Source organism: Salminus brasiliensis, chromosome 8 (assembly GCF_030463535.1).
Source record: "Salminus brasiliensis chromosome 8, fSalBra1.hap2, whole genome shotgun sequence".
NCBI classification, from domain to species: Eukaryota; Metazoa; Chordata; class Actinopteri; order Characiformes; family Bryconidae; genus Salminus; species Salminus brasiliensis.
The window spans coordinates 2,889,459-2,916,777 of NC_132885.1; the positions used below are offsets into that span (position 1 = coordinate 2,889,459).

A 27,319-nucleotide genomic window follows, 5' to 3' on the forward strand; every position below is an offset into this window, starting at 1 on the left:
TTATTGTGGCAAGTCATTGTGGTGACATAAACCAGCCAATAAAAGCAGAGCTTAAGGTTTTCTTTGTTTGTTTTTTTTTGGACAAGCCCTCCCATAAAAGGACAATCAGCCTGCTTGATTCTGAGGTCAAATAACAGGGTGGTAAATAGGCTTGTAAAATCGCATCTGAGCATTTTTCACCCCGAGTAGTGTCATATTTACTATTTATTGATCAGTCAACGATGTAAACACTCAGTAAGTTTTATGCCACCCTTCACTAGAAGAATGACTCAACAGACACAACACAGACTAGTGGATCTACACTATATGGACAAAAGTATTTGGACACACCTCATAATCTTTGAATTCAGGTGTGTCATTCAGTCCCATTGCCACTATAGGTGTATAAAATCCAGCCCCTAGCCCTGCAGTCTGCCTTTCCCTTTCTTCCACACATCAGTGAAAGAACGGGAGGTTCTGAAGAGCTCACTGAGCTCCAGCGTGGTTCTGTATGTAATAGGAGACACCGCTGCACCAACAACTACAAGTCAGCTGGTGAAATCTCCTCCCTCCTAGATCTTCCTCCATCAGCTGTGAGTGGTGTTATTATTGAACAGTGGAAGAGTTTAGGAGGAACAGCTCACAGAGAGCAGCTCAGTGTCCACCGAGTGTCTGTCAGACCACGTAAAGTTACAGAGCGGGGTCAGGGCCGAGTGCTGAGCTCAGAGCAGAGTGCAGAAAAGCCTCCAACTGACTCAGTAACTGGTAGAGCTCCAGACCTGCTGCTGCTGGTAGAGCTTAGAGTAAAGGGGGACCGGGTCCATATTAATAATGCCTATGGGTTTAGAACAGGGATGTCTTTAAAGAAAGCTCATGTGTGTCCCAATACTTTTGTCCATATAGAGATTTTGCTTAACCCGTAAGAGTGAATAAATATCCTGGCTGAATGGGAACACATTTTTTTTTCAGTATATGAGCATCTGCTCCCTGTCGGCTTCCCATAATCACCACAGCAGCCTTTTCCCAGAAACCCTGTCCCACCAGTGACGCATCTACATACTGTCCTCATACTTTCCTCAGGATGGGAGACTTCTGGAGACTTCAGTGTCTGACTACAGAGACAGATTGTGTGCGATTGAGACCAAGAAAAAAGAGCTGATAAATAAACACTGCATTGAGACAAATGATGGTGCCTTAATGGTTTGCTTTATGTGTTAATACAAGACACTGCAATAGCATCACTATCAGCGTCCATTAGTCATTAACTATCCAAACAACGTGCTCTATTTTTGAACTCCTTTGAAGGCTCTCAGATTTTGAGTCTTTAACATCCAGACCAGAGTGGTTTCCCACCCTGGGCCTGGGTAACCTCCTATCCTGCTCATTTCAGTGCTTTCCTGCTCTATCACACCAAACTCAAAGGTGTTAAAAGTCTTTTATTCATTCATTCATTCATTCGTATTAAAAAGAGTTGATCCTGCTTGTGTTGGAGTAACTGTCTCTACTGTCCAGGGAAGAAGACTTTCTACTAGAGTTTGGAGGAGCATTGACCTTTATACCCCTCTACTAGCCCACACCTGGCATTAGGCAGCATGGTGCCAATAGGGTCATCTGGTACATCTACTTCTGGTACTTCTCTACAGGGACTTGACAAGCTGTGTGCTTGCCTAGTGCAACTTAAAGTAGCTGAATGCATTCATTAGAAGGGGTGTCCACAAACTTTTGGACATATAGTGTATATTTCTCTCTCTCTCTCTCTCTCTCTCTCTCTCTCTCTCTCTCTCATTATACATTCCATTTGCTCATTTTGATTGAATACAGGCTCCATCTGGGCTTTTCGTGGCATTTAAGCAAACAGAGAGGGATGGGATTAGGTCTGATAAGGGGAGTCTTGGTGGGAACACCCATCAGCAGACTAAACTAATGATATTCTGCTGGGTTCTGTGCTCTGGGCTGTCACAGAGAATGCATGAGTCATTTAATATACCGCTAATCTCCCACACACACACACACACACACACACACACACACACACACACACACACACACATACATAGATCCTTTGTATCTCATCCTCCTACATTCTTTTCCTGTCTCCTCGTCACCTGAAGCAAAACTGTTCCACCAGACTGTTCAGAATCACACGCTTCTCCTTCAAACGAAGAGCTCAGGGAAGAGTTATCCAGTGTTCCCTCCTCAGAGCCAGGATGTAAAACAATCAGAGTACATCCCAAGGTGTAAATCAGAACCTCGCTGCCAGTCTCAGAGCTTCACCCCACTGTAAAAACTCAGGAAAGACGCGGGAGTCATTAAGAAGACAGGCGGCGCCAAACATCTTCAGTCACCTGCTTCCTGCTTCATTCTCTGCAGGTGTCACTCGGCCTGCGCCTCTCTCTCCTCGTCCTCCTGGAATGCTGAAGAAGACTCCATCTGGCCCATCATCGTCTTCACTCCTGAAACAGAGAGTGTGATTGTGGACAGCAGGGAGGTTTTATACGCATCCTTTCAGCCATAACATTAAAACCAGCAGCCTAATCTTGTGCAGGCCCCCCTCACGCCACCGAAACAGCTCTGACCCATCGAGGCATGGACTCGCTTGGGTGGTGGATAAAGGCCCGGGCGCTTCAGCGTATTGCACAATACCTCTCTCCCTATGAAATGATGAAGCATCTGGTGCTGAGGTGGTGGTATGGGGGGGCCCCAAATTAAAATCTGCGGTGTCTGGTGGAGAATGACGGTGTCTGGTGGAGAATGACGGTGTCTGGTGGAATATGACGGTGTCTGGTGGAATATGACGGTGTCTGGTGGAATATGACGGTGTCTGGTGGAGAATCATGATGTCTGTTGGAGAATGACGGTGTTTAGTAGAGAATGACGGTGTCTGGTGGAGAGTGATGGTGTCTGGTGGAGAATGGTAGTGTTTGGTGGAGAACGATGGTGCATGGTGGAGCATGATGGTGTTTGGTGGAGAATGATGGTGTTTGGTGATGTCTGGTTTAGAATGGTAGTGTCTGGTGGAGAGTGACGGTGTCTGGTGGAGAGTGACGGCGTCTGGTTTAGAATGGTAGTGTCTGGTGGAGAGTGACGGTGTCTGGTGGAGAGTGACGGCGTCTGGTGGAGAATGGTGGTGTCTGGTGGAGAATTTCTCTGAGAGCTGACTTTGCCATCCTTGGTCATGCTGGGCACAGTAGAGGTGTTTGGTTCAGGGCTCAGGGAGTGGGACTGCCCAATCGTCTGGTTTTGTAGGAGGATGTCTGCACAAACAAAGTGTGTGTGTGTGTGTGTGTGTGTGTGTGTGTGTGTGTGTGTGTGTGTGTGTGTGTGAGAGAGAGAGAGAGAAAGAGTGTGTGTGTGTGTGTGTGTGTGTGTGTGTGTGAGAGAGAGAGAGAGAGAGAGAGAAAGAGTGTGTGTGTGTGTTTATACGTCTGGTGGGAGATGAAGCAAGTTTATTTTAGCAGCTTTCCATCAGAGAGGAGTCCTCCATGCTTACAGTCCTACTTTAAACACTGGAAGGACAAGAGAGCCAGAGACACAAATACTGCACTGAGGACAGCGAGTCCAGGAACACGTCTTCATTAATGAAGGAGAGAGATGGACGAAGTGACCAGAAAGACTGAGATGGACAAATGGAAAAATGCTCTCCTAGATGAACAGGGCTGGATTTCCCAAAAGCATCATTGTACAAAGATGATTCTTAGATGGTCGGGCAAGCATCACCCTGTACACTCTCTCTCCCAACAGGGCCCTGATTGGTTGACGATCAGCATAATTACCATTTATTACCAATTTTTTTGTTTCCCTTTATTAGGAAATTATTAGTTTCACAAACGTCGGACCAGGCCTTCAGTTTATGATGATCTGGGAGAAGGCTGGAGGAGAACAGGGAGAACTCTGAGAACCTTGGGCTGGCGTTCAGGTGGCTTCTGCTTTGCAGTAGGACGGCAGTCCTAGTCCCCCCTCAGATATGTGGAGGCAGGAATGATAGATGATGATGCCGGGTCAAAAAGGGAGGTGACTGGGTGGTGGAGGGTTGCAAAGACTTGACGTAGACATGTGAACAAGGTAGAGATGGAATTTCTAGGATGTTAGATTTGGGAGGAAGGGCTTCAAGCATGTTGCTCCTCCCAAAATGTAGATATAATATACACATGTCAGATCATTTTCCTGACAAATATGAGATCCTTGAGGAACTTTTGGCGGTTCTTCCATTTGAAACAGTGGAGGAACCTCTTAAGGTGCTTTGAGGAACCTTCAAGAAAAGGTTTTTAGAAGAAAAAAGTTCCTCAAAGGTTCCTCAAACAGGTTCCTTCACAGTTCTTTAAATAGAAGAATGTCCCTTAAGGATCTGGTACTTTTAACCGTGTAGAACTCTCACGCTGGTTCATCCTCAGTTGTAAAGTCTGGTTTGTCATGGTTGCCTGTGAGAAATGTGTGGATTTGAGGAGTTGTGGACTGAACAAAGGAAAGCAGGTCCGTGGGTGATGCTGTAGATGACTTTAGATGATGTAGGCGGCAGGGATTAGGAGCCAGTTGGAAACGAGCAGAATGGAGAGATTCAACTCTCGGATTTAATGCCGGGCAGGACGAGCAGTGGCCCAACTAATGAGGGCTGAGGATCCGCTTCACCCTGATGACATCCACCATACATATGGGGGCGCTAACGCACCAGACAATTCTGGGAGAGCAGAGCCATTTCTCAGACCAGCTTTGGAGAGCAATCTTTGAAAAGCTGTGTGTCCTGGTTGGACCATTTGTGAAGTCAGTCGTTTCTCCGGTCACCGGCCACCTCCAAGAAAATCCTATGACTCATACATCATCATTTATTAATAAAACTCAGTAATTTTCAAACTTTCTTACCTTCGCCTACTGCAAATTTTTTTTTTTTTACAATATTTTATTTATTTATTTATTTATTTATTTATAAACATATATACCCAAGGTAAATTTTTAATTTAATATTTATTTATTTATTTCTTAATTTCTTCATTTATTTATTTCTTCATTTATTTATTTATTTATTTATAAACATATATGCCCAAGGTAATTTTTTATTTAATATTTATTTATTTATTTATTTATTTATAAACATATATGCCCAAGGTAATTGTTTTAATTTAATATGTATTTATTTATTTATTTATTTATTTATTTTTGGCATTGGGTTGTGGGTTTGATACTTGGGTCTGCTGAACTGCCACTGGCTCCTTCCTTTTCTTTTTTTATATAAATTTGTTTATACATTCTTTTTTCAGTTTTTTGGCATTGCCAATTAACCCACCACTCTGTAGCTCCACCTAGCACTTAGCTAGGCTCCTGAAGGCCTCCTCTGATACATGTGAAGCCAGCCTCTGCCTTTTTTTTCTTTTAAACCGTCGCTAATTCTGCGCCACTGGGCAGCCGAAACGCTCAGACGCCAGCTAACATCGCTTTAGAGTGATGAGGGGAGTGAGAGCGCCGTCTACCCACCCGGAGAGTGCACGACCAATTGTGCTCTCTCAGGCTCCGGCTGCTGATGGCAAAATGGCATGGCTCGTGATTTGACCTTGTGACCCCCAGGGCATAGTGATAGATGAAGGCACCTCCAGTCCAGTGTGACAGTCCAGGATCGGTGGATATCTCCCTACATCTGGGCACACCAACTTTATTTGGACTGGGAACACAAAAGGAGAAGATCAGGAGAAGACAAACTTCGGAAGCTCACACTTTTCGTTTGGCTTATTTTGGACAGCTAAGATGCTCTTTGCCACTTGAGCACTGGGCAGTTAGGGATGGACAGGCATCCACTTGTTATTGTTCTGAGGCTCTGCAGCTCCTGCTCTTTGCTATGCCTCATCCTTCACGTTCTGCTCCTCCAGCCTGTGGTTCTGTTCACACTGCTGTATCAGCCATCTGCACAGAGCAGCGCAGTGAGGAACAGGTGCAGCGGCAGTAGAGATCATATCGAGGCAGCTCAGTAACTGCATTTCCCCGAAGGCCACTGGCAGCAGGACCTTTTTGATACGTCAGCAGTGCCGGATGTATCTCGCTTTCTTCTAGTTCCAACTCTCCACGGTCCACACACACTGTCCTCAGGCTGGATCGTCACGGGTCAAAGGTGATGTTCCTCTCCAGCTTCGTCTGTCTTACGTCAGAACATCCTAATCTCCTAGAGACTCCCTGTTCTCCCTGCTCCTCTGTAACTCACCAGAGCCCGGTTTCCTAGAAGCTCTCTTAGTGTAAAGATTAAAGAGCTTTTAGGGAACCCGACAGCTGATCATACGCTATATGGACAAAAGTATTGGGACACCTGCTCATTCTGCTGACTGTCTCTTCAAAAATCAAAGACATTAAAGAGAGTTGATCCTGCTTTTGTTGGAGTAACTGTATATGGGGAAGAGGAAGGAGTAGCATTGCTGTGAGGAATTGATTGCATTCAGCGACAAGAGCGTAAGTGAGGTCAGGATGTTGGATGATGATGATGATGATGATCACCACCCCACCTTATCACCTTCCTAAAGTACTGGATGGAGCTCCATCATCCATCATTCCAGAGAACACAGTTCTTCAATGCTGGGGGGCTTTATACCCCTCTACTAGCCCATGCCTGGCATTATTAAGCAGCATGGAGCCAATAGGTTCATGATGTTGATCTTCTCCAGAGAGTCCTATTCTTTTGGCAGTACTTCTTCTCTACAGGGACTAGACAAGCTGTGTGTGTGTGCCAGAATTGGATACACCTGGATGACTGGAAATTGCATTAAGCTCTCATTCAGCAGTGCTTTTGCCCAAAGCAACACGGCCTGGCCGCTACAGAGAGTGTTCATTGGTTGGCTGCAGTAACAGGACGTTATCTCAGAGCTCATGGCTTGTTGTGGAGTGGTTCAGGATCCAGCATCGATAAACGGTTATTAAAGCCTGAATGAACCTCCATACTGGAAAGCTTTGTAAATGATGGGTTCCACATAGTACAAAAGGTTCTTTAATAAAGATAATGAATCTCTATGGAGCCATCACAACTCAGAAAGCCATCTGAATGCTAAAAGGGTTCTTCAGAATAGTCAGGCTCTCCACTGCTTTTTGCAGTGCTACAGAACATTTACATTTACATTTAAGGCATTTAGCAGACGCTCTTCTCCAGAGCGACTTACAAAAGTGCTTCACTATTTACCCAAGAAAGAAACCTCAGCTAGTTTCAATAGACTAAAATTCAATGCTCCTCTGATCTTAGACTCTACTAAACACAAGTCAATATGGAGACCATGATACTCTTCTCTTCGCCTGAGTACTCTCAGAAGAGGAGGGTCTTCAGTCTGGGTTTGAGGACAGCGAGTGTTGGACTCTGCTGTTCGGACACCCAGGGGAAGTTCGTTCCACCACTTCGGTGCAGGACAGTAAAAAGTCTGGACGCTCGTCTTCCTGGATCTTAAAGGATGGCGGGTCGAGCCGAGCCGTACTTGAAGCTGGAAGGGCTCTTGGTGCAGATCGGCTTTTGATTGACCATCGCCATCCAGTACGGAGGGGCTGGCTGGTCCAGTCTGGGCTTTGTAGGCCAGAGTCAGGGGTCTGAATCTGATGACCTGGGCAGCAGCTACAGGAAGCTACAGTGAAGAGAGAACGCAGCAGTGGAGGAGCTGAACATGGCTGAACTTGGATGTTGAAGACGACCCGACCCGTGCTGCTGAACTCTGGATCAGTTGCAGGGGTCTGATGGTGAGCAGAGGGAGACCAGCCAGAAGAGAGCTGCAGTGGTCAAGTCTTGAAGTGACGAGAGACTGAACATCCGAGCACTTGGGCGACTCTCTAGAGAGGAAGGGTCGAAGAACCGCCTTTGACGACATAAAGAACCATCTATGTGTAAAAGCTGTGAGAACCCTTTTAACTGCTAAATCTGTAGAGAACATCAAGAGCCAGCATCAAAAAGGGTTCCATCAAAGAGAACCACCATTTAAAAGGACCAGTTCAAAGAGCCTTTTTTAAACGTGTTCATGTGTCCAAAGGTTTGTGGACAGCCCTTCTAATTAATACATTTAGGTATTAACATACTTAGATTGCACCCTTTAGAGCTTGTCTAGTCCCTGTAGAGAAATACTCTAGCCAATAGAATAGGACTCTCAGGAGGAGATGATTGGGTTAGTGGGTTAGTAGAGGGGTATAAAGCCCCCCAGCATTGAGGAGCTGTTGAGCAGTGGAAGAGCTGTGTTCTCTGGAATGATGGACGATGCTTCAGCCAGTACTTTTGGAAGGAGTTGGGAATGAGGAGGTTTTCATGGGGTGTCCTCAGGCCATACGGTCCCTCTCCAGGTCATAAACATACATCTTTACACATGAAAACATCCAACAGTAGACTCCTCAGACCTCAGAGATAAGCAACTCCTAGTGAGCAGAACCAGACACTGCTGCAAAGAAACAAGCTGTAGATTGATGCCGGAGGTGAGGTGAGGTTTTCCAAACACTTCCAGCCCCTTCTGTTTGATGTGATCGATGTGTCTATAGCAGTATGATAGAGTGCATTCCTGCTCTCCGCCAGGATCCTCTGGGACCAGTGAAGCTGAGGTCATGCGACCCACATGGTAATATACATGTAATACAGGTAATATTTTATATGTATTTAATATATGTACTTTCTTATATCCTTTATATCCTTTATATCCTATCCTATATTTGTCACATTATCAAATACAATAAATGGACAAAAGTATTGGGACGCCTGCTCACTCACTATCATTAACTCCAGACAACACAGTTCTTCCACTGCTCCACAGCTCAGTGCTAAGTACTTTATTCCAAGTAATTTTGGAGCATTTCTATTGGTCCATTTATCATGCAATTGTAAAATTGTGTAAAGGACAACTGGCAGATTCACATTATGTAAAAATGGCCAAAAATAGAGTTATAAGGTTTTACATATATGTAGTTTAATTCAAATTGACTCATATTTGCTTATAGAAAATACATATTACATGTTTACCAAGCAAACATCCATTAAGCCTAAGCCAATAAATGATAATTACATATATTTAAACTGCATAAATACATGTTTTGAAGTATATCTTGAATTAATATACATTAGTGTCAATATATCAGATTTGCATAAATGCAACAACAACAACAATAACAACAACAATAATCAATGTATACTATTTTTTTCATCTATTCATATATACTTTGAACTCCAACCTTAATGTTTTGCTTCATTGGACCAGTCAAGCACCTCTGAAGGCAGTACATAGCTGGATCCGGTGGGCTTGAGCTGGCTTAGACATCACTAGTTACTAAGTTTACATGTATTACTGGGTCTTCAGGAAAAATATATATATAAGGAATTCAGAAACAACCAAGCAACTGGTCTCTGGAATGTGTGATATCTCACTGAACCTTTAATGTGGGTATGGCAGCACCCTCACCACTAGGAGGCAGTAGCTCTCCATTATACCATCATCACTTCATTTGGATTTGTCATAAGTGATAGTAACCCTGGAGCTGCTGAGCCTAGCCAGTAGTAAAAGTGCAGTTATGCATGCGAGTGATCATTGTCCAACAGTGTCCACTAATGGATGCCACATTTAAATATTAGACCATCAAAGAGATGAGTATGATGGTCACATGATCACTTTTGGATGGGCTGGAGGACATGGACACGATCACTTCTGCAGAGAATGCACATGTCCACTGTGAAGCCATTAGAGCCCAGGCATGATCACGTCAAGAGCTAGAACACAAGCTAGAACGTGGGCAGTGGGTAAGGCATCCTCATGGTGGCTGTGGCATCTGTAGGGGTAGTGTGTAGAGAGTAAGGATGGGTGAATAGGGAGTAGTGAGCAGTGAGTAGCGAGTGGCAAAGGTTGTGGGATTGGGAGGGAGTAGGGAATGTGAGGATGAGTAAGTAGTGAATAGGGAGCAGTGAGTAAGGAGTCACTAAGTCATTACTAAGAGGGCAGTCATGAGTATGGAGTAGTAGGTAGGAAGTTGTAAAGAGTACAGTACTGAGGACAGTAGGAAGTTGTGACCAAGGGAATGAGTAGTAGGGAGTGGGTTATAAGTAGAAGGAAGTGTAAGTAGAGAGTAGTGAGTAGTGAATAGGAAGTAGTGAGCTTAACATACAGAGGAGTGAATAAGGAATACTAAGAAATGGTGAGTAAAGAGAAGTAAGTAGTAAGTAGTGACTAAGGGAATAGGTAGTAGGGGGCGGTGTGTAAAGATGAGTAGGTAGAGAATACGAGTGAGTAGAGCGTAGTGACTAAGGGAGTAGTAAGTATGTAGTAGGGAGTGTTGAGTAAGGAGGAGTGGTAAGTAGAGAAGAGTGACTAAGGGAGTAGTTAGTAGGGAGTAGTTAGTAGGGAGTAGGGGTGATGAGTAAGGAAAAGTAAATAGAGAGTAGTGACTAAGGGAGTAGTTAGTAGGGAGTAGTTAGTAGGGAGTAGGGGTGATGAGTAAGGAAAAGTAAATAGAGAGTAGTGACTAAGGGAGTAGTTAGTAGGGAGTAGAGAATGGCTAGTAAGGACGAGTAGGTAGATAATAGTGATAGGGAGTAGTTAGAAGGGAGTAGGGAGTAGCTGGTAGGGAGTAGTTAGTAGGAAGTGGCGAGTGGTGAGTAAGGATGAGTAGGTAGAGAATAGTGACTAAGAAAGAGGTTAATAGGGAGTAGGGGACAGTTAGTAGGGAGTAAGGAGTAGTTAGTAGGGAGTAGGGAGTGGTGAGTAAGGATGCGTAGGTAAAGAATAGTGACTAAGAAAGAGGTTGATAGGGAGTAGGGGACAGTTAGTAGGGAGTAAGGAGTAGTTAGTAGGAAGTAGGGAGTGGTGAGTAAGGATGCGTAGGTAGAGAATAGTGATTAAGAAAGAGTTTAATAGGGAGTAGGGGGCAGTTAGTAGGGAGTAAGGAGTAGTTAGTAGGAAGTAGGGAGTGGTGAGTAAGGATGCGTAGGTAAAGAATAGTGACTAAGAAAGAGGTTGATAGGGAGTAGGGGACAGTTAGTAGGGAGTAAGGAGTAGTTAGTAGGAAGTAGGGAGTGGTGAGTAAGGATGCGTAGGTAGAGAATAGTGATTAAGAAAGAGTTTAATAGGGAGTAGGGGGCAGTTAGTAGGGAGTAAGGAGTAGTTAGTAGGAAGTAGGGAGTGGTGAGTAAGGATGCGTAGGTAGAGAGTAGTGACTAAGGGAGTAGCTGGTAGGGAGCAGGGATAGCCACTGTCACTTCTGAATGGAGCTCTCCACACTCCGATCTGGAGGCTGGTTTGAGGTGTGGCCTATATAAAGCCCTGAACACACCCCCTCCTCACTTTCACAGGTAGGCAGGAGGAACCTGCAGCTCTTCTCATCTCTCCCTCACTCTCTCTCCACTCTGTGTGTGCATCATGTCGCTTGGTGTGAACTCGTTCTCCAGCTTCAGCATGCCTGGCTCCCATGTGTCAGTCTCTGCAGCGGACAGCAGAGAGAGCATGAGGGGGCTGAACACTCGCCTGGCCGATTACCTGGCTCAGGTGAGAGCACTGCAGGAGGCCAACAGCAAACTGGAGGCGCAGATCAGAGAGCGAGTGAGCAGCAGGAGCTCGGAGGAGAGAGACTGGACGGAGTACGACAAGACCATTGCACTGCTGAAGGAACAGGTCAGCAGATTGTGTGTTTTTATGTTATTATAATCATTATTATTGTTGTTGTTTATAAGAATAGTGAGGCTGTGGGTTGTGAGATGTAAATAGGGAGTACAGAGTTGGGAGTAGTACGTAGTAAGTACCTCAGATGAGAATGGTGAATAGGCAGTAGTGAGTAGTAAGCACTGAGTAGTGATAAAAAAAGTATCAAATAGTGAATAGGGAGCAGTGAGTAATTATTAAGGAGAAGTAAGCAGGGAGTAAGGGGCAGCAAGAGGTAGAGAGTAGGGAATAGTGTGTAGGGAATCATGAGTAGTAAGTATGAAGAAATGATTAGGGCAAGAGTAGTCAATAAGGAGTAAGAAGAAAGTAGTGAGTAAGCACATAGGAGAGACGTGGTGAATAGGGAGCAGTGTGTAATGATTAAGGGGTAGTAAGAAGGGAGTAAGGAAGAGTTAGAAAGTAGGGAGCGGTCATAAGTTGTGATTAACAAGTAGTGAGAAGTGAATAGGGAAAAGTGAGTAATGATTAAGGGGTAGTAAGTGGGGAGTAAGGGAGAGTAATAAGGGAATAGTGTGTAGAGAATCATGAATTGGGAGTACCAGTAAGATGTGAGTAGTGGAGCATGAGAATGGAGCAGTGAGCAGTGAGTAGTGAGCAGTGAGTAGTGAGCAGTGAGTAGTGAGCAGTGAGTAGTGAGCAATGAGTAGTGAGCATGGAGCAGTGAGCATGGAGCAGTGAGCAATGAGCAGTGAGCAATGAGCAGTGAGCAATGAGCAGTGAGTTGCGAGCAATGAGTAGTGAGCAATGAGTTGCGAGCATGGAGTTGCGAGCATGGAGTTGCGAGCATGGAGTTGCGAGCATGGAGCATGGAGTAGTGAGCAGTGAGCAGGGAGCAGGGAGCAGGGAGCAGTAAGCAGGGAGCAGGGAGTATTGAGCAGGGAGTATTGAGCAGGGAGTATTGAGCAGGGAGTATTGAGCAGGGAGTATTGAGCAGGGAGCAGGGAGCAGGGAGCAATGAGTTGCGAGCATGGAGTTGCGAGCATGGAGTTGCGAGCATGGAGTTGCGAGCATGGAGTAGTGAGCATGGAGTAGTGAGCATGGAGCAGTGAGCTGGGAGCATGGAGTAGTGAGCAGTGAGCAGTAAGCAGGGAGTATTGAGCAGGGAGTATTGAGCAGGGAGCAGTGAGCAGTGAGCAGTGAGTATTGAGTAGTGAGCAGGGAGTAGTGAGCAGGGAGTAGTGAGCAGGGAGTAGTGAGCAGGGAGTAGTGAGCAGGGAGCATGGAGCAGTGAGCAGGGAGCATGGAGCATGGAGCAGGGAGTAGTAAGCAGGGAGCAGGGAGTAGTAAGCAGGGAGCAGGGAGTATTGAGCAGTGAGTAGGGAGCAGTGAGTAGGGAGCAGTGAGTAGGGAGCAGTGAGTAGGGAGCAGTGAGCAGGGAGCAGGGAGTATTGAGTAGTGAGCAGGGAGTAGTGAGCAGGGAGTAGTGAGCAGGGAGTAGTGAGCAGGGAGCAGTGAGCAGGGAGCAGTGAGCAGGGAGCAGGGAGCAGGGAGCAGTGAGCAGGGAGCATGGAGCATGGAGCAGGGAGTAGTAAGCAGGGAGCAGGGAGTATTGAGCAGTGAGTAGGGAGCAGTGAGTAGGGAGCAGTGAGTAGGGAGCAGTGAGCAGGGAGCAGTGAGCAGGGAGCAGGGAGTATTGAGCAGTGAGCAGGGAGTTAGGAGTCTATAGATCAGCTGTTATTACTGTGATTGTGTATGTTAATTTTTTATCTGCATGATGAAAATATAGATTATATTTTTTATGATTTATCAAATCACATAATGTAATATCCTCATCCTGCACTAAAGAGGAAACCATCACCCCAAAGAGGTGATCTCTCTGACCCTCCACTGTGCTCTGCTGTCCACAGCTGAATGTGAGGATGTGTAGATCCACAGATCTCTGCTGAAGCAAAGCTGTGGTTTGAATTTGGAGACCTTTTCTTGTGCCAATTAAAACAGTTGTAATTAAAACCTCAATCAAGGCCTTTTATCTGATGCCAGGAGATGTTGTTCTTCATGAACTGACGGCAAAAAAACATGTTTATTTAGTTTACCTGATTTTTACTGTAGCTTTGTTCTGCCACACCCTAGAAAGTCATGCAAATGTCCTGGGAGCAGTCTCCGCCTCACACACACTGCAAAGCGTCGGACCATCTTACATTTACTCAGTACATCCAATATACGCATAACAATAGATCACTGTAAGCATATTATACTCGTTTAATATTAAATATATGAAGTATATTTAAGATATTTCTACTCACCAAGAAGTGCTATTTGGACAAAAGTATTGGGACACCTGCTTATTCACTGTTTCTTCTGAAATCAAGGATATTAAAAAAAGAGTTTATCCTGCTTTGTTGGAGTAACTGTCTAGTCTACTGTCCAGAGAAGAAGGGTTTCTACTAGATTTGGGAGGAGGAGCATTGCTGTGAGGATTTGATTGCATTCAGTGACAAGAGTGTTAGTAAGGTCAGGATATGCTGGATGGAGCACCACCATCCATCATTCCAGAGAACACAGCTCTTCCACTGCTCCACAGCTCAATGCTGGGGGGCTTTTAACCCCTCTACTAGCCCACGCCTGGCATTAGGCAGCATGATGCCAATAGTTCATGATGTTTATGTCCTCTCTGATGTCCTATTTTATTGGCATTACTTCTCTAAAGGGACTAGGCTAAGCTGTATGTGTGTGCATTTGTGCATCTTTGTCAGCAATGGGTGCATTAACTTACAAGTATGTTAATATTTAAATGCATTCATTAGAAAAGGTGTCCACAAACATTTGGACATATTATATATATATATATATATATATATATATATATATATATATATATAGGTACAGTTATCTCAATGTTCAAGTGCTAAAATGAATATTTATGAATATTTACACTCCTGCACAGCTAAAAGAGCTGACCATGGACAACGCCCGCCTCATGCTGCAGATCGATAACGCCAGGTTGGCTGCTGACGACTTTAAAGTCAAGTAAGCGTTTTCTTATTACCTCATTAACTTACTTTTATTATGTTTATATTTATAGACATATAAAATCATTTGGTGGACGTTTGCTGCTAAATATAATCCAAGTTATTACAGTTAAGGGTTCACTTACTTTTTCTAGCCTGCAATGTAGACCTTAACTCGATGTGAGCAATAAAAGACATGAACAGTGTTTTTTTATAATTGTGAGTTTGCGAACAATCAGAGCACATTATTATCATATTGAATAAAATATACCAGCTAGTTTAAAAAGCAGTCTGTTCCTTATAACCTTAAGGGTGGGGTTTAATTCTTCATGAAGGCTTTGATGTGTATGACATCACAAGAACAGGACATTCAAAACAGGCTGTTTTGCCATTTAGTTTCTATACATGTGGGCATGGGAACTAGTGAGTGACCTGACACCCTTTTATTTAAAAGCTGAGGAAAATGGGAGTTTCCGTGATACTGGTCACATTTTATATTAATAGTCCTAAATATAGATCAAACACAATATTAACAAATGATCTAAATTTATTGATCATTGAAAGTTTGGGTTAGATTTCAAACAAGGTACTTAAAGGGTCCTTACCCAACATTTTCCTCATAATTCATTTAAATAAGCCCACTTCCCAATTTATCTTAATCCTTTAGAAGTACACAGTTTGTTCTGTTAATAATATATGTAAATGAGCTCTGTTCTGATTGGCCGTCTATTTTTTTGTGCCTCATTACAAAAGCAATTAGAGCTGAAACACTCTTTATAACTTCAGTGTGAATGGGCGTGGTTAGGCTGTTGCATGGGCAGGTCCTTTGAGAGTCTCTATAGAGGCTTCGGACTGCTCAGCTTTTATTTTTTTAACTACTGTTCAACACAATTATTATCGACGTCACACAAAAACCTTGTATCTCCAAAACAGCAACTTCAGAACTTTCAATAGAAGTTATTTTATCCCTAGTCATTTTGGAGCATTTCTATTGGTCCGTTTGTCCAGTTTTTCACATTCTGTCAAAATTTGATTTTATGATATGATGTCAAAGTGAAAAATGTGACAATTTATAAATACAAATGCTTTGGAGTTTTTGCTGCTTACTTTCTGTATATGGAAAAATGCTAAATGCAAACTGTTTTACTTTAAACAATCAAGGAAACATTTTCCATATGGACCCTTTAATGTCTAATATATAATTTCAAATTTTTGACTTTGTGACATATTATAAATCTATATTATATTCTATATTCTATCACAATTTCATGAGGAATGGACCAATAGAAATGCTCCAAAATGACTACAAATAAAATCTTTTTACATTGACTTCCATTGAAAGTTATGTTTTTTTCCTTCTCCTGTAAAGTTGTTGTTTTTGAGATACAAGGTTTTTGCGTGACAGCAACAATAGATTTAATTGACCGTTAGTTAAAAAGGAACATGCTGAGCAGCTCCGAAGCCTCTGTAGAGACTCTCAAAATAAAGCCTTTCCAAAAAATCTTCTGTTTGGAGGTGAGTCATATCTGTAATATCCGTTTCCATGTTTGGCCACAAGTACCGAAGGCGGCTCGTTCAGACAGAGATTAGTCCCAGATGTACTGAAAGGGGCTCTTAAATTGAGGACCCACTCAGACTGTGTAATTTAGCCCAGGCCGGGACTCAATCTGTCTGGAAAGACCTGTAATTACTCCTACCTACCATGCTACCTGTCCCTCCCACAAATACAGTGTTGAATACACTTGGATTATTGGGGAAGTGAAGTGTGTGTGTGTGTGTGTGTGTGTGTGTGTGTGTGTGTGTGTGTGTGTGTGTGTGTGTGTGTGTGTGTGTGTGTGTAATACTGTCTGTTTGTCTTTTCAATTGTGGTCAGGTTTCAGGCAGAGCACGGTGTTCGGCAGGGTGTGGACCAGGACGTTGCAAATCTCCGAAAGATGATCGACGACATGCACATGAGCCGCATGCAGCTGGAGAGCGAGATCGAGTCCCTGAAAGAGGAGCTGATCTTCCTCCAAAGAAATCACGATGAGGTAGAGCCTGAAGCCCAGAACCCACCTACAGACAGATCAGCAGCTTTCTACTGAGGGCCAGGACAGTCACTGTTCAAAAAGGTTTCTAATAAAGTGGCCAGTGAGGGAATAAGCACAAGGTAGGGGTTTCTAATAAAGTGGCCAGTGAGGGAATAAGCACAAGGTAGGTGTTTCTAATAAAGTGGCCAGTGAGGGAATAAGCACAAGGTAGGTGTTTCTAATAAAGTGGCCAGTATCTATTATAGTCTGTTTGTCGTTGGTGAGAGGCACCTGACCGTGTGTTTCTTCCATAAGGACGTGGCTAACATGAAAGAGCAGATCAGAGACTCCAGTGTGGATGTGCAGATGGAGGCAAAGAAGGGCGACAACCTCAGCCAGACGATCGACCAAATCCGCCAACAGTACGAAAAAACTGCACAGAAGAGCCGCGAGGAGACCGAGGCCTGGTACCAAGACAAGGTCAGAAAAACCATTAGTGTGCTTCATAGCAGTATAACAGAAGCAGTTTAGCCCCGCCCATTCAGCCCACAGCAGTTTATAGCCCCACCTATTCAGCCTACAGCAGCTTATAGCCCCTCGAAGTCAGCCTAACGCAGCTCATAGCCCCCCATTCAGTCTACAGCACTTTATAGACCCACCCATTCAGCCCACAGCACTTTAGCCCCACCCATTCAGCCCACAGCACTTTAGCCCCACCCATTCAGCCTACAACAGCTTATAGCCCCACCCATTCAGTCTACAGCACTTTATAGCCCCACCTATTCAGCCTACAGCACTTTAGCCCCACCCATTCAGCCCACAGCACTTTATAGCCCCACCCATTCAGCCCACAGCAGTTTATAGCCCCACCCATTCAGCCCACAGCAGTTTATAGCCCCACCCATTCAGCCCACAGCAGTTTATAGCCCCACCTATTCAGCCTACAGCAGCTTATAGCCCCTCGAAGTCAGCCTAACGCAGCTCATAGCCCCCCATTCAGTCTACAGCACTTTATAGACCCACCCATTCAGCCCACAGCACTTTAGCCCCACCCATTCAGCCCACAGCACTTTAGCCCCACCCATTCAGCCTACAACAGCTTATAGCCCCACCCATTCAGTCTACAGCACTTTATAGCCCCACCTATTCAGCCTACAGCACTTTAGCCCCACCCATTCAGCCCACAGCACTTTATAGCCCCACCCATTCAGCCCACAGCAGTTTATAGCCCCACCCATTCAGCCCACAGCAGTTTATAGCCCCACCCATTCAGCCCACAGCAGTTTATAGCCCCACCCATTCAGCCCACAGCAGTTTATAGCCCCACCCATTCAGCCCACAGCAGTTTATAGCCCCACCCATTCAGCCCACAGCAGTTTATAGCCCCACCCATTCAGCCCACAGCAGTTTATAGCCCCACCCATTCAGCCTACAGCACTTTATAGCCCCACCTATTCAGCCTACAGCAGTTTAGCCCCACCCATTCAGCACTTTAGCCCCACCCATTCAGAGATGGGGGTGGAGAATTACTGGAACATCAACACACTAAGATTAGAAGTGGACGTCAGTGACCCATGCAGAATATGAGCCCTTTAAGCCCTACCCACTGACCCAGTTCTGTTTAATACCTGGTTCCTCATTTTTGATGGCTTTTATTTCTCCTCTCAGTTTGACCACGTGGCGGCCGAGGTCAGCAAGAGCACAGAGACGCTCCAGCAGGGGAAGAGCGAGGTGAACGATCTGCGCAGGCAGAAACAGGTGCTGGAGATTGACCTCCAGACCCTACGGACCATGGTAAGATACACACACTAAACCCAGAACCCAGAGCAACCCCCCCCACACACACACACACACACACACACACACACACACACACACACACACAGACTGTTCACAGAACAAGGTTAATACTGTTGCTACGCTACAGAGTGTTTACCTGACTGAGCGCATTGTGCTCCGCCCACCTTTGGTTACACACCTGCAGCTCATCCTGATTCTCCATTATGAGATACTGAGACTGGATCAGTTTAAAACTATGTTTGTATTTATTTATTTATTTATTTTACAATTATTTACATTATTGACGTGGCAGCTGTTCTGATCCAGGGTAAATACGTCAAACCAGTGATCCAATAGAAATGCTACAAAATTTCCCAGAATTAAATCATTTCCATAAAACCTTCCATTCAGTGTAGAGCAGTTTAGCCCCACCCATTCAGGCTACAGCAGTAGCCTGAATTCAGCCTACACCCATTCAGCCTACAGCAGTTTAGCCCCAACACCCATTCAGCCTACAGCAGTTTAGCCCCACCCATTGAGCCTACAGCAGCTTAAAACCCCACCCATTCAGCCTACAGCGGTTTAAAGCCCCACCCATTCAGCCCACAGCAGCTTAAAGACCCACTCAATCATTAGCCTACAGCAGTTTAGCCCCACCCATTCAGCCTACAGCGGTTTAAAGCCCCACCCATTCAGCCCACAGCAGCTTAAAGACCCACTCAATCATTAGCCTACAGCAGTTTAGCCCCACCCATTCAGCCTACAGCAGCTTAAAGCCCCACCCATCCAGTCTACAGCAGCTAAGCCCCACTCAGGCAGCCTACAGCAGTGAAACTACACCCATTTATTAGCCTACAGCAGCTCTACCCCACCCATTCAGCCTACAGCAGTTTAAAGCCCCACCCATTCAGTCTACAGCAGTTTAGCCCCACCCATTCAGCCTACAACAGGTAAAACCCCACCCATTCAGCCTACAGCAGTTTATAGACCCACCCATTCAGCCTATAGCAGCTAAACCCCACCCATTCATTAGCCTACAGCAGTTTAGCCCCTCCCATTCAGCCTACAGCAGTTTATAGACCCACCCATTCAGCCTACAACAGCTAAACCCCACCCATTCATTAGCCTACAGTAGTTTATCTGCTATAGATGCAGCTTGGAACTGCATGGTGTGTTTGATTGGGTTCTTCACTAAGATAAGACCTAAACTCCCAGTAAAACGTTAACTCTCACCGTCAGAGCTGTAGTAAAACTTGTTTACTGATTTACCCTCCATTTTTCATAAGAACCGTGCAGATGATGATGGAAACCTTTGGTATCATGTTGACATGTAGTCAGTTGGCCGCTGTAATTTGATAAGCCCAGGCTGTGTTTTATTTGACCAGAGGAAGCCCTGAGGTCACGTTACTGTGCTGCACAGAAACCAGTGGGACCTGCATAACAGGTCTGAGAGCTGCAGACCACTAACAGTGAGGCCCCGCCCCTTACTGCTGATTCTCCATCAGCACAGGAATTAAGACCAAGACTAGGCTTAAGCCATGTCCGGGAAAACAACCTTCTGCAGCTAAACCCCACCCATTCAGCCTACAGCAGCTAAACCCCACCCATTCAACCTACAGCTGCTAAACCCCACCCGTTCAACCTACAGCAGCTAAACCCCACCCATTCAACCTACAGCAGCTAAACCCCACCCATTTAGCCTATAGTAGTTTAGCCCCACCTATTTAGACTACAGCAGCTAACCCCCACCCATTCAGCCTACAGCAGCTAATCCCCACATATTCAGCCTACAGCAGCTAAACCCCACCCATTTAGCCTACAGCAGCTAAACCCCACCCATTCAACCTACAGCAGCTAAACCCCACCCATTCAGCATACATCAGTTTAAAGACCCACTCTTTTAGACTACAGCAGCTAAACCCCACCCATTCAGCCTACAGCAGCTAAACCCCACGCTGGCAGTCTACCACATATCAGCAGCATCGACCTTCTGTAAGTCGACTCCACCGACTGAGTGAGCGAGGGGATTTCTCCTACGACACAGAACACCTTTACTCTGGTTACATGCAGGTGTGGGAACTGGTGGCTTGAGGGTTAACCTTGATGTGGGAACCTGAACACACGTCCACGACCAGCCCCCACTCGCTCCTGCTCAGGTTTAACGCCCTCGTTCTGGAAGAGCTGAGACAAAAGCTGATACACACGAGGCTCCGGACTGATCCCCTGACTCAGTGGGAGCTTTTCCTTCATGCAGGACCTGAGAACCTTGCCGAACACTCCGTATATCAGCAGTAGATCTGTTTCTGGTGGAAAGTCTATGTCATGTAATGTCATATCCTGTCACACCCTGGCTGGTCAAGCCCACCACTCTACACCAATAAGAGCCCTGGGGCCAGACTCCTAACTCTGCCTGTGTAACATTGTTCAAATACAGGTCGCTCTGGATACGAACATCAGATAAATGCTGTAAATGTAAAATAACAATAATAACAATAATAATAAAATTAATAAATCATTAAAAATAATAATAAAAATAAAAAAAATTAATCCAATAATAAATATTTAACAATATCTACAAGCATTTCACTCACATACTCTTCCTGGCATTTTGTCAAAACAAGTGATTTGTCGAAATTTGTCCATTTTATGTCTGTAATTTCCATTTTTGCTGTCCCAAGTCTAGCTAGTGCGCCCCCTAGAGGTTGAAAATGCAATTCTGCTGCCTCTGTAACTCTGCCTCTATTGATGATGAAATAGGAGGCAGCATCCACCTATCCCACCCCTTCAGCCTACAGCAGTTTAGCCCCACCCTTTTTTGCTGTCCCAAGTCTAGCTAGTGCGCCCCCTAGAGGTTGAGAATGCAGTTCTGCTGCCTCTGTAACTCTGCCTCTATTGATGATGAAATAGAGAGGCAGCATCCACCTATCCCACCCATTCAGCCTACAGCAGTTTAGCCCCACCCTTTTTTGCTGTCCCAAATCTAGCTAGTGCGCCCCCTAGAGGTTGAAAATGCAGTTCTGCTGCCTCTGTAACTCTGCCTCTATTGATGATGAAAAATGGAGGCAGCAGAACTGCATTTTTGCTGTCCCAAATCGAACTAATGCGCCCCCTAGAGGTTGAAAATGCAGTCTGAGAGCATCAACACATTGTCTGCATAAATGCACAAGGTGTGTCTGCCTTTAACCAAGCTGAGGTCCTGCCCTCCTCTCACCCTGTCACCCCACAGAACCACTCACTGGAAGACAACCTGAGGGACACAGCAGGGCGTAGCGCTCAAGAGATGAACCGTCACAACGCCATCATCCAGCAGCTGGAGGCGGAGCTGGGGGAGATCCATGCCCAGGTGGCACGGCAGGGGGCAGAGTACCAGGCTCTGCTCAACATCAAAATTAAGCTAGAGGAGGAGATCAGCGCCTACCATTGCCTTCTGGAAGGTACAGGGGTGGATGACAGCGTTAGAGACACCGGTGATCGTAAAAGTGGTGACGTGAGAGGAACCGGCGCACGTGAAGATACCAACGTCAGAGGCAGTGGCACACGTGACAATGTCAATATCAGTATAAGAGGCCCGGGCACACGTGACGATGCCAATGTCAAGGGCAGTGGCACACGTGACGATGCCAATGTCAAGGGCAGTGGCACACGTGAGGATGTCAATGTCAAGGGCAGTGGCACACGTGAGGATGTCAATGTCAAGGGCAGTGGCACACGTGACAATGTCAATGTCAAGGGCAGTGGCACACGTGAGGATGTCAATGTCAAGGGCAGTGGCGCACGTGAGGATGTCAATGTCAAGGGCAGTGGCGCACGTGAGGATGTCAATGTCAAGGGCAGTGGCGCACGTGAGGATGTCAATGTCAAGGGCAGTGGCGCACGTGAGGATGTCAATGTCAAGGGCAGTGGCACACGTGAGGATGTCAAGGGCAGTGGCACACGTGAGGATGTCAATGTCAAGGGCAGTGGCGCACGTGAGGATGTCAATGTCAAGGGCAGTGGCGCACGTGAGGATGTCAATGTCAAGGGCAGTGGCACACGTGAGGATGTCAATGTCAAGGGCAGTGGCACACGTGAGGATGTCAAGGGCAGTGGCACACGTGAGGATGTCAATGTCAAGGGCAGTGGCACACGTGAGGATGTCAATGTCAAGGGCACTGGCACACGTGACAATGTCAATGTCAAAGGCAGTGGCACACGTGACAATGTCAATGTCAAGGGCAGTGGCACACGTGAGGATGTCAATGTCAAGGGCAGTGGCACACGTGAGGGTGTCAATGTCAAGGGCAGTGGCACACGTGAGGGTGTCAATGTCAAGGGCAGTGGCGCACCTGAAGATGCTAACGGCAATGTCGGGAACACTGGTGTGGCTGAAGATGACATGTAAGTGATATAATAATTTAATAATAATAAATATTTGGTTACATAAATATCAATTATAATAATAAGGCCCACCCAAATATATATAAGTACATATATATATAATTCATTATAAGTGTAAGGATCTGAGGTCACTTTGACAAGAACCAAACTGGGAGGTTCTAGACAACTGGGTCAGAACATCTCCAAAACATCAGGTCTTGTGGGGTATGCAGTGGTCAGTAGCACCTACCAAAAGTGCTCCAAGGAAAAACTACTGGTGAACCAGCGGCAGGGTTATGGACACCTAAGGCTCTCATTGATGCTCATGGAGGCCCCGCCCACATCACAACGTCCAGGACCTCTTAAAGGATCTGCTGCTGACGTTGGTCTTGGTAGCACACACCTTCTGAGGTCTTGTGGGGTCCAAAGGGGGGCCTACCCAGTGTTAGGCAGGTGGTGCTAATGTATTGGCTGGGCGGTGTACATGAAATTAGTATATGCAGAAACCTGCATTGAATCATATGTCCCATATGCATTGTGCTGTCTTATGCAAAAGTTTGGACACCCCTGCAGAGGATGTGCTTTATTTACTATATATATATATATATATATATATATATATATATATATATATATATATATATATATATCCTAACTCCTTTTATGCTCTCTCTCTCTCTGGACAGTGTGGAGTTCTCTCTGGAGCAGGCTCTGAACGCTGGTGAGTACTCACTGTCCCGTCAAATTCTCATCGTGATTTTCTCGCACAAACCTCTCCCGTCACTTTGGCAAACGTGTGTTTAGCTTGTCATCCTGCCAGACATTCCTCTTCACTTTCGCACCTCATTAAACCTCTGTGGTTGAACACCCAATTAAAACACGAAAACCATTTTCTCATGAAGAAGCTTGCCCATCAAATTATTACACCTGTCATCCGCCTGCTGATTGATGGTGATGGCAGTGTGTTCTTCCTCTGGAGCAGAAGCAGCTTACACGGGTTATTAACGATCTGGAGATCTGGGTGATAAAAACTGTGTGTGTTTTTTTTGGGGGGGAAATTCACCTTAACGTTTACATTTACTGACTGATTTACAGATGAATGCAAAACATCTAAAGCTACAAACAAGACCATGATGCACGATTATGCTGATGAGGACTTTACAGTATCTGTACCTCTACATATGAGGCAGAGCTATGAGGCTAATGTGGCTAACAAGTAGCAGGAGCTTATACCGCAGGTCTAACTCATCATACACTATATGGACAAAAGTATTGGGACACCTTATTCATAGTTTCCTCTGAAATTAAGGGTAGTAAAAAGAGTTTCTCCTGCTTGTGTTGGAGTAACTGTCTCTACTGTCCAGAGAAGACGACTTTCTACTAGATTTTGGAGGAGGATTGAGAATGTGTTTGGATTAGTGTTAGTGAGGCCAGGATGTTGGATGATCACCACACCACCACCACATCATCCCCAACTGATCCCAAAAGTACTGGATGGAGCTCCACCATCCATCACTCCAAAGAACACAGTTCTTCAACTGCTCCACAGCTCAATGCTGGGGGCTTTATACCCCTCTACTAGCCCACGCCTGGCATTAGGCAGCATGGTGGGTTCATAGGTTCATGATGTTGATCTGCTCCAGAGAGTCCTATTCCATTGGCAGTGCATAGTCTCTACAGGGACTAGACAAGCTGTGTATCATCTGTGTCAGCAATGGGTGCAACTTAAAGTAGCTGAATGCATTCAATAGAAGGGGTGTCCACAAACTTTTGGACAAATAGTGTAGCTTCAGTTCAAATCTACCTATCAAAGTACCTAATGTAGGAACCCGTCTTTGCGTTATGCTAACTGTGATCTCCTGGCCTGCCACCACAGCACGCCCTGCCCCAACTCCTGACCAACTACTCGTGACCAGTGAGGAGGTCAAGGAAGAGGAGGTGGTGTCTCGGAGTGAGCTGAAGCTGAACACTGCCAATGGCACGGTGGAGGAGGAGGAGGAGGAAGAGGAGCCCGGGAGAGACGGGGGAGAGGAAGAAGCTGTAGTCCTGGAGAAGATGCCTCCAAGCCAGAGTGCTGCAGAGGATGTGGTGGGGGAAGAGGAGGAGAAATCAGCAGAGGAAGAACCTGAAGTCCTCGAGAAACCAAGAGAAGCAGAACTCAAAGTGGAGGAGAAACCAGCAGAGGAAGAACCTGAAGTCCTCGAGAAACCAAGAGAAGCAGAACTCAAAGTGGAGGAGGAACAAGCAGAGGTCGGACCAGAAGTGGAGGTCAAACAGGGCGAGGTGAAACAGGGCGAGGTGGGACCGGAGGAGGTGGTGCTTCAGGAGTTGGAGTTGAAGCCTTCACTGAATGAGGAAGAGCAGACTGAGTGACTTTCCCCTGCCTACCGGTCTTTAATTACTGCCCCGGGGTAAACCACTCGTCTCTGCACCACCACTCAACAGCTTTTTAAAAGGTGTTATTAATAACAAGCATGTTTTCTTTACTAGTCTTCAATAATTGACCATATTATGTCCAAATCTGATGCCATGTGTCTCGCAGAACTGAAGAAACAACTAATGGAAAGTCCTACCTTACATAAATAAAATAAACCAAAGTCCATGCATTTGATTTCCTTGTTGTTGGGTCAGCACTCAAACCATTTGGACCAAAAAAGCTTCAATCGATGCTTTTAATGATATCCTACTGAAAGAAATACAGCCAGACCAGCTCAAACTGGTCAACATGGTTAAGCTAGGTGACCAGTTTAGCTCTTGACCATCATAGGGCATGTTTATGTTTGGGTTTGAAGGTGTAGCAGGTCTCTACCAGCATGACCAACCTGACCAATCTGGTCAACCAGCATCAGCAGCATTACCAAGCTGGTTGACCAGCATGACCAAGCTAGCGAATCGATAGAACCAAACTTGACCATGACCAGCCTAACCACTTCACCAGTAGTTCATTAAATCAGGCTGCTCCCTCAGTATGACCAGCTTAACCACGCTGGTCCACCAGTATGACAACCTTCATCACCAACATACCCACCCTGGTCCATCAGCTTGGTCAAGGTGGTCATGCTGATAGACCAACTCATCAGTCAACCAGCTCAATCAGCTTAAAAAGCTGGCCTTCCAGCATAGGGTATGCTTTCACCTGGATGACCAGCTTTTCCTAACCACCTGGACCTTCGAACACTTCTACCAGCAAGAGCTGGTGTTGGGCTGGACCTTTCAGCCGGGTAGTCTGGAACAGAACAAGGAAGCCACACTGACGAAGATGATGCTGAGTGTTGAAGCCAATGACTGTAGAAAGCATGGACGATGCAATGTCTCTCAAAAGTGTTTGATGTGTGGCTCCGCCCATCCCCATATGTTTTAAAGACAAAACTCCGCCTCCTCTGCTCATCTTCAGTGTCTCCAAATTCCTGCATTTAGTCTCCCTGTGCTGATATTGGCCCATTTTTTAATTTACCCCAGAAATTAAAGTTTTAAACTCTTATTCTGCTCTATCATAAGAAGGCGGGGCTACACTTAGGAATGACATGATTGACAGACAGCCTTGACTGGAAGGATCTGCATGGTCCTGTAGAGTTGTAGAGGAACTTCCATGAGCTGCACTTTTACTGTCGGAGCGTCCACTTACCCGAAATCCGCACTGCTTCTGCGCTGGAAGCTCAATGAAGACGGTCTGAGACACTAAGGCTCAGTCTGGCTCCGCCTCTGGTCTCTACTGTGCAGACAACGGCGGACAGTCCTGGCTTCATTCCTATAGAACGGAAGGGGATGGAACCACGGCAAACCACCAGCTACCAGCAGAAGATCAGAATACTTCAGACCAAGGAAGACACGAAGCTGAAGCCGATTCTTGATTCTAGCCAAAACATTAGAACGGGATTTCTTAGATACTTCACTGAAAATCAACATCACACTCTCTCTGCTCCTGTTATTTGTTCTGTGCAACAATAAAACCAGTGCCAACTGACTTCTGAGTTTGGACTGTATTGGTTCCTAGACCCTGGTCCACTTGACCTCACAATTTCTCTTAATATATCTCAAAATATATAGACAAAAGTATTGGGACACCTGCTATTATATTGCTTCTTCTGAAATCAGGGATATTAAAAATAGTTGATCCTGCTTGTGTTGGAGTAACTGCCTCTACTGTCCAGAGAAGACGACTTTCTACTAGATTTTGGACGATCATCCCAAAAGTACTGGATGGAGCTCCACCATCCATCATTCCAGAGCATTTCACAGTCCCACTGCTCCACAGCTCGATGCTGGGGGGCTTTATACCCCTCTACTAGCCCACGCCTGGCATTATTAGGCAGCATGTAGCCAATAGGGTCATGATGTTGATCTGCTCCAGAGAGTCCTATTGTGTTGGCAGTACTTCTCTACAGGGACTAGACAAGCTGTGTGTGTGCATTTGCACATCTATATCAGCAATGGGTGCAGCTTAGCTTAAAGTAAGGCTGAGCTAAGACACGTTTGTAAGACTGTTAGCTTCCTTAGTTTTGCACTGGAGCTACAAGGCTAACATGGCTAGCCAACAAGCAAAGAAAGGCATGCAGTGCACAAAGCTAAGCTTCCACATTACTCGTTGGCTACATTAGCCCTATATGTTTCTATAAAA

The 27,319-nt window shown here is 45.5% G+C and overlaps 1 protein-coding gene across 4 annotated transcripts; it reads left to right on the plus strand.

The window, feature by feature from the left end:
• Window positions 1-11,237: 11,237 nt before the first annotated feature.
• On the plus strand, window positions 11,238-26,665 carry LOC140560822 (uncharacterized). 4 transcript variants are annotated; one of them, XM_072685391.1, is made up of 9 exons: window positions 11,238-11,561; window positions 14,494-14,576; window positions 16,431-16,587; window positions 16,882-17,046; window positions 18,235-18,360; window positions 21,572-22,486; window positions 22,559-22,722; window positions 23,388-23,422; window positions 24,578-26,665. In XM_072685391.1, the coding sequence occupies exons 1-9, from the start codon at window positions 11,310-11,312 to the stop codon at window positions 25,072-25,074; spliced, it is 2,394 nt and encodes a 797-aa protein (XP_072541492.1). In that variant the 5' UTR covers window positions 11,238-11,309; the 3' UTR covers window positions 25,075-26,665. The 4 variants fall into 4 exon arrangements, with proteins under 4 accessions (XP_072541492.1, XP_072541490.1, XP_072541491.1 ...); XM_072685389.1 differs by having other exon boundaries at window positions 21,572-22,036; window positions 22,076-22,722; XM_072685390.1 differs by having other exon boundaries at window positions 21,572-22,003; window positions 22,076-22,722.
• The last annotated feature ends 654 nt before the right edge of the window (window positions 26,666-27,319 follow it).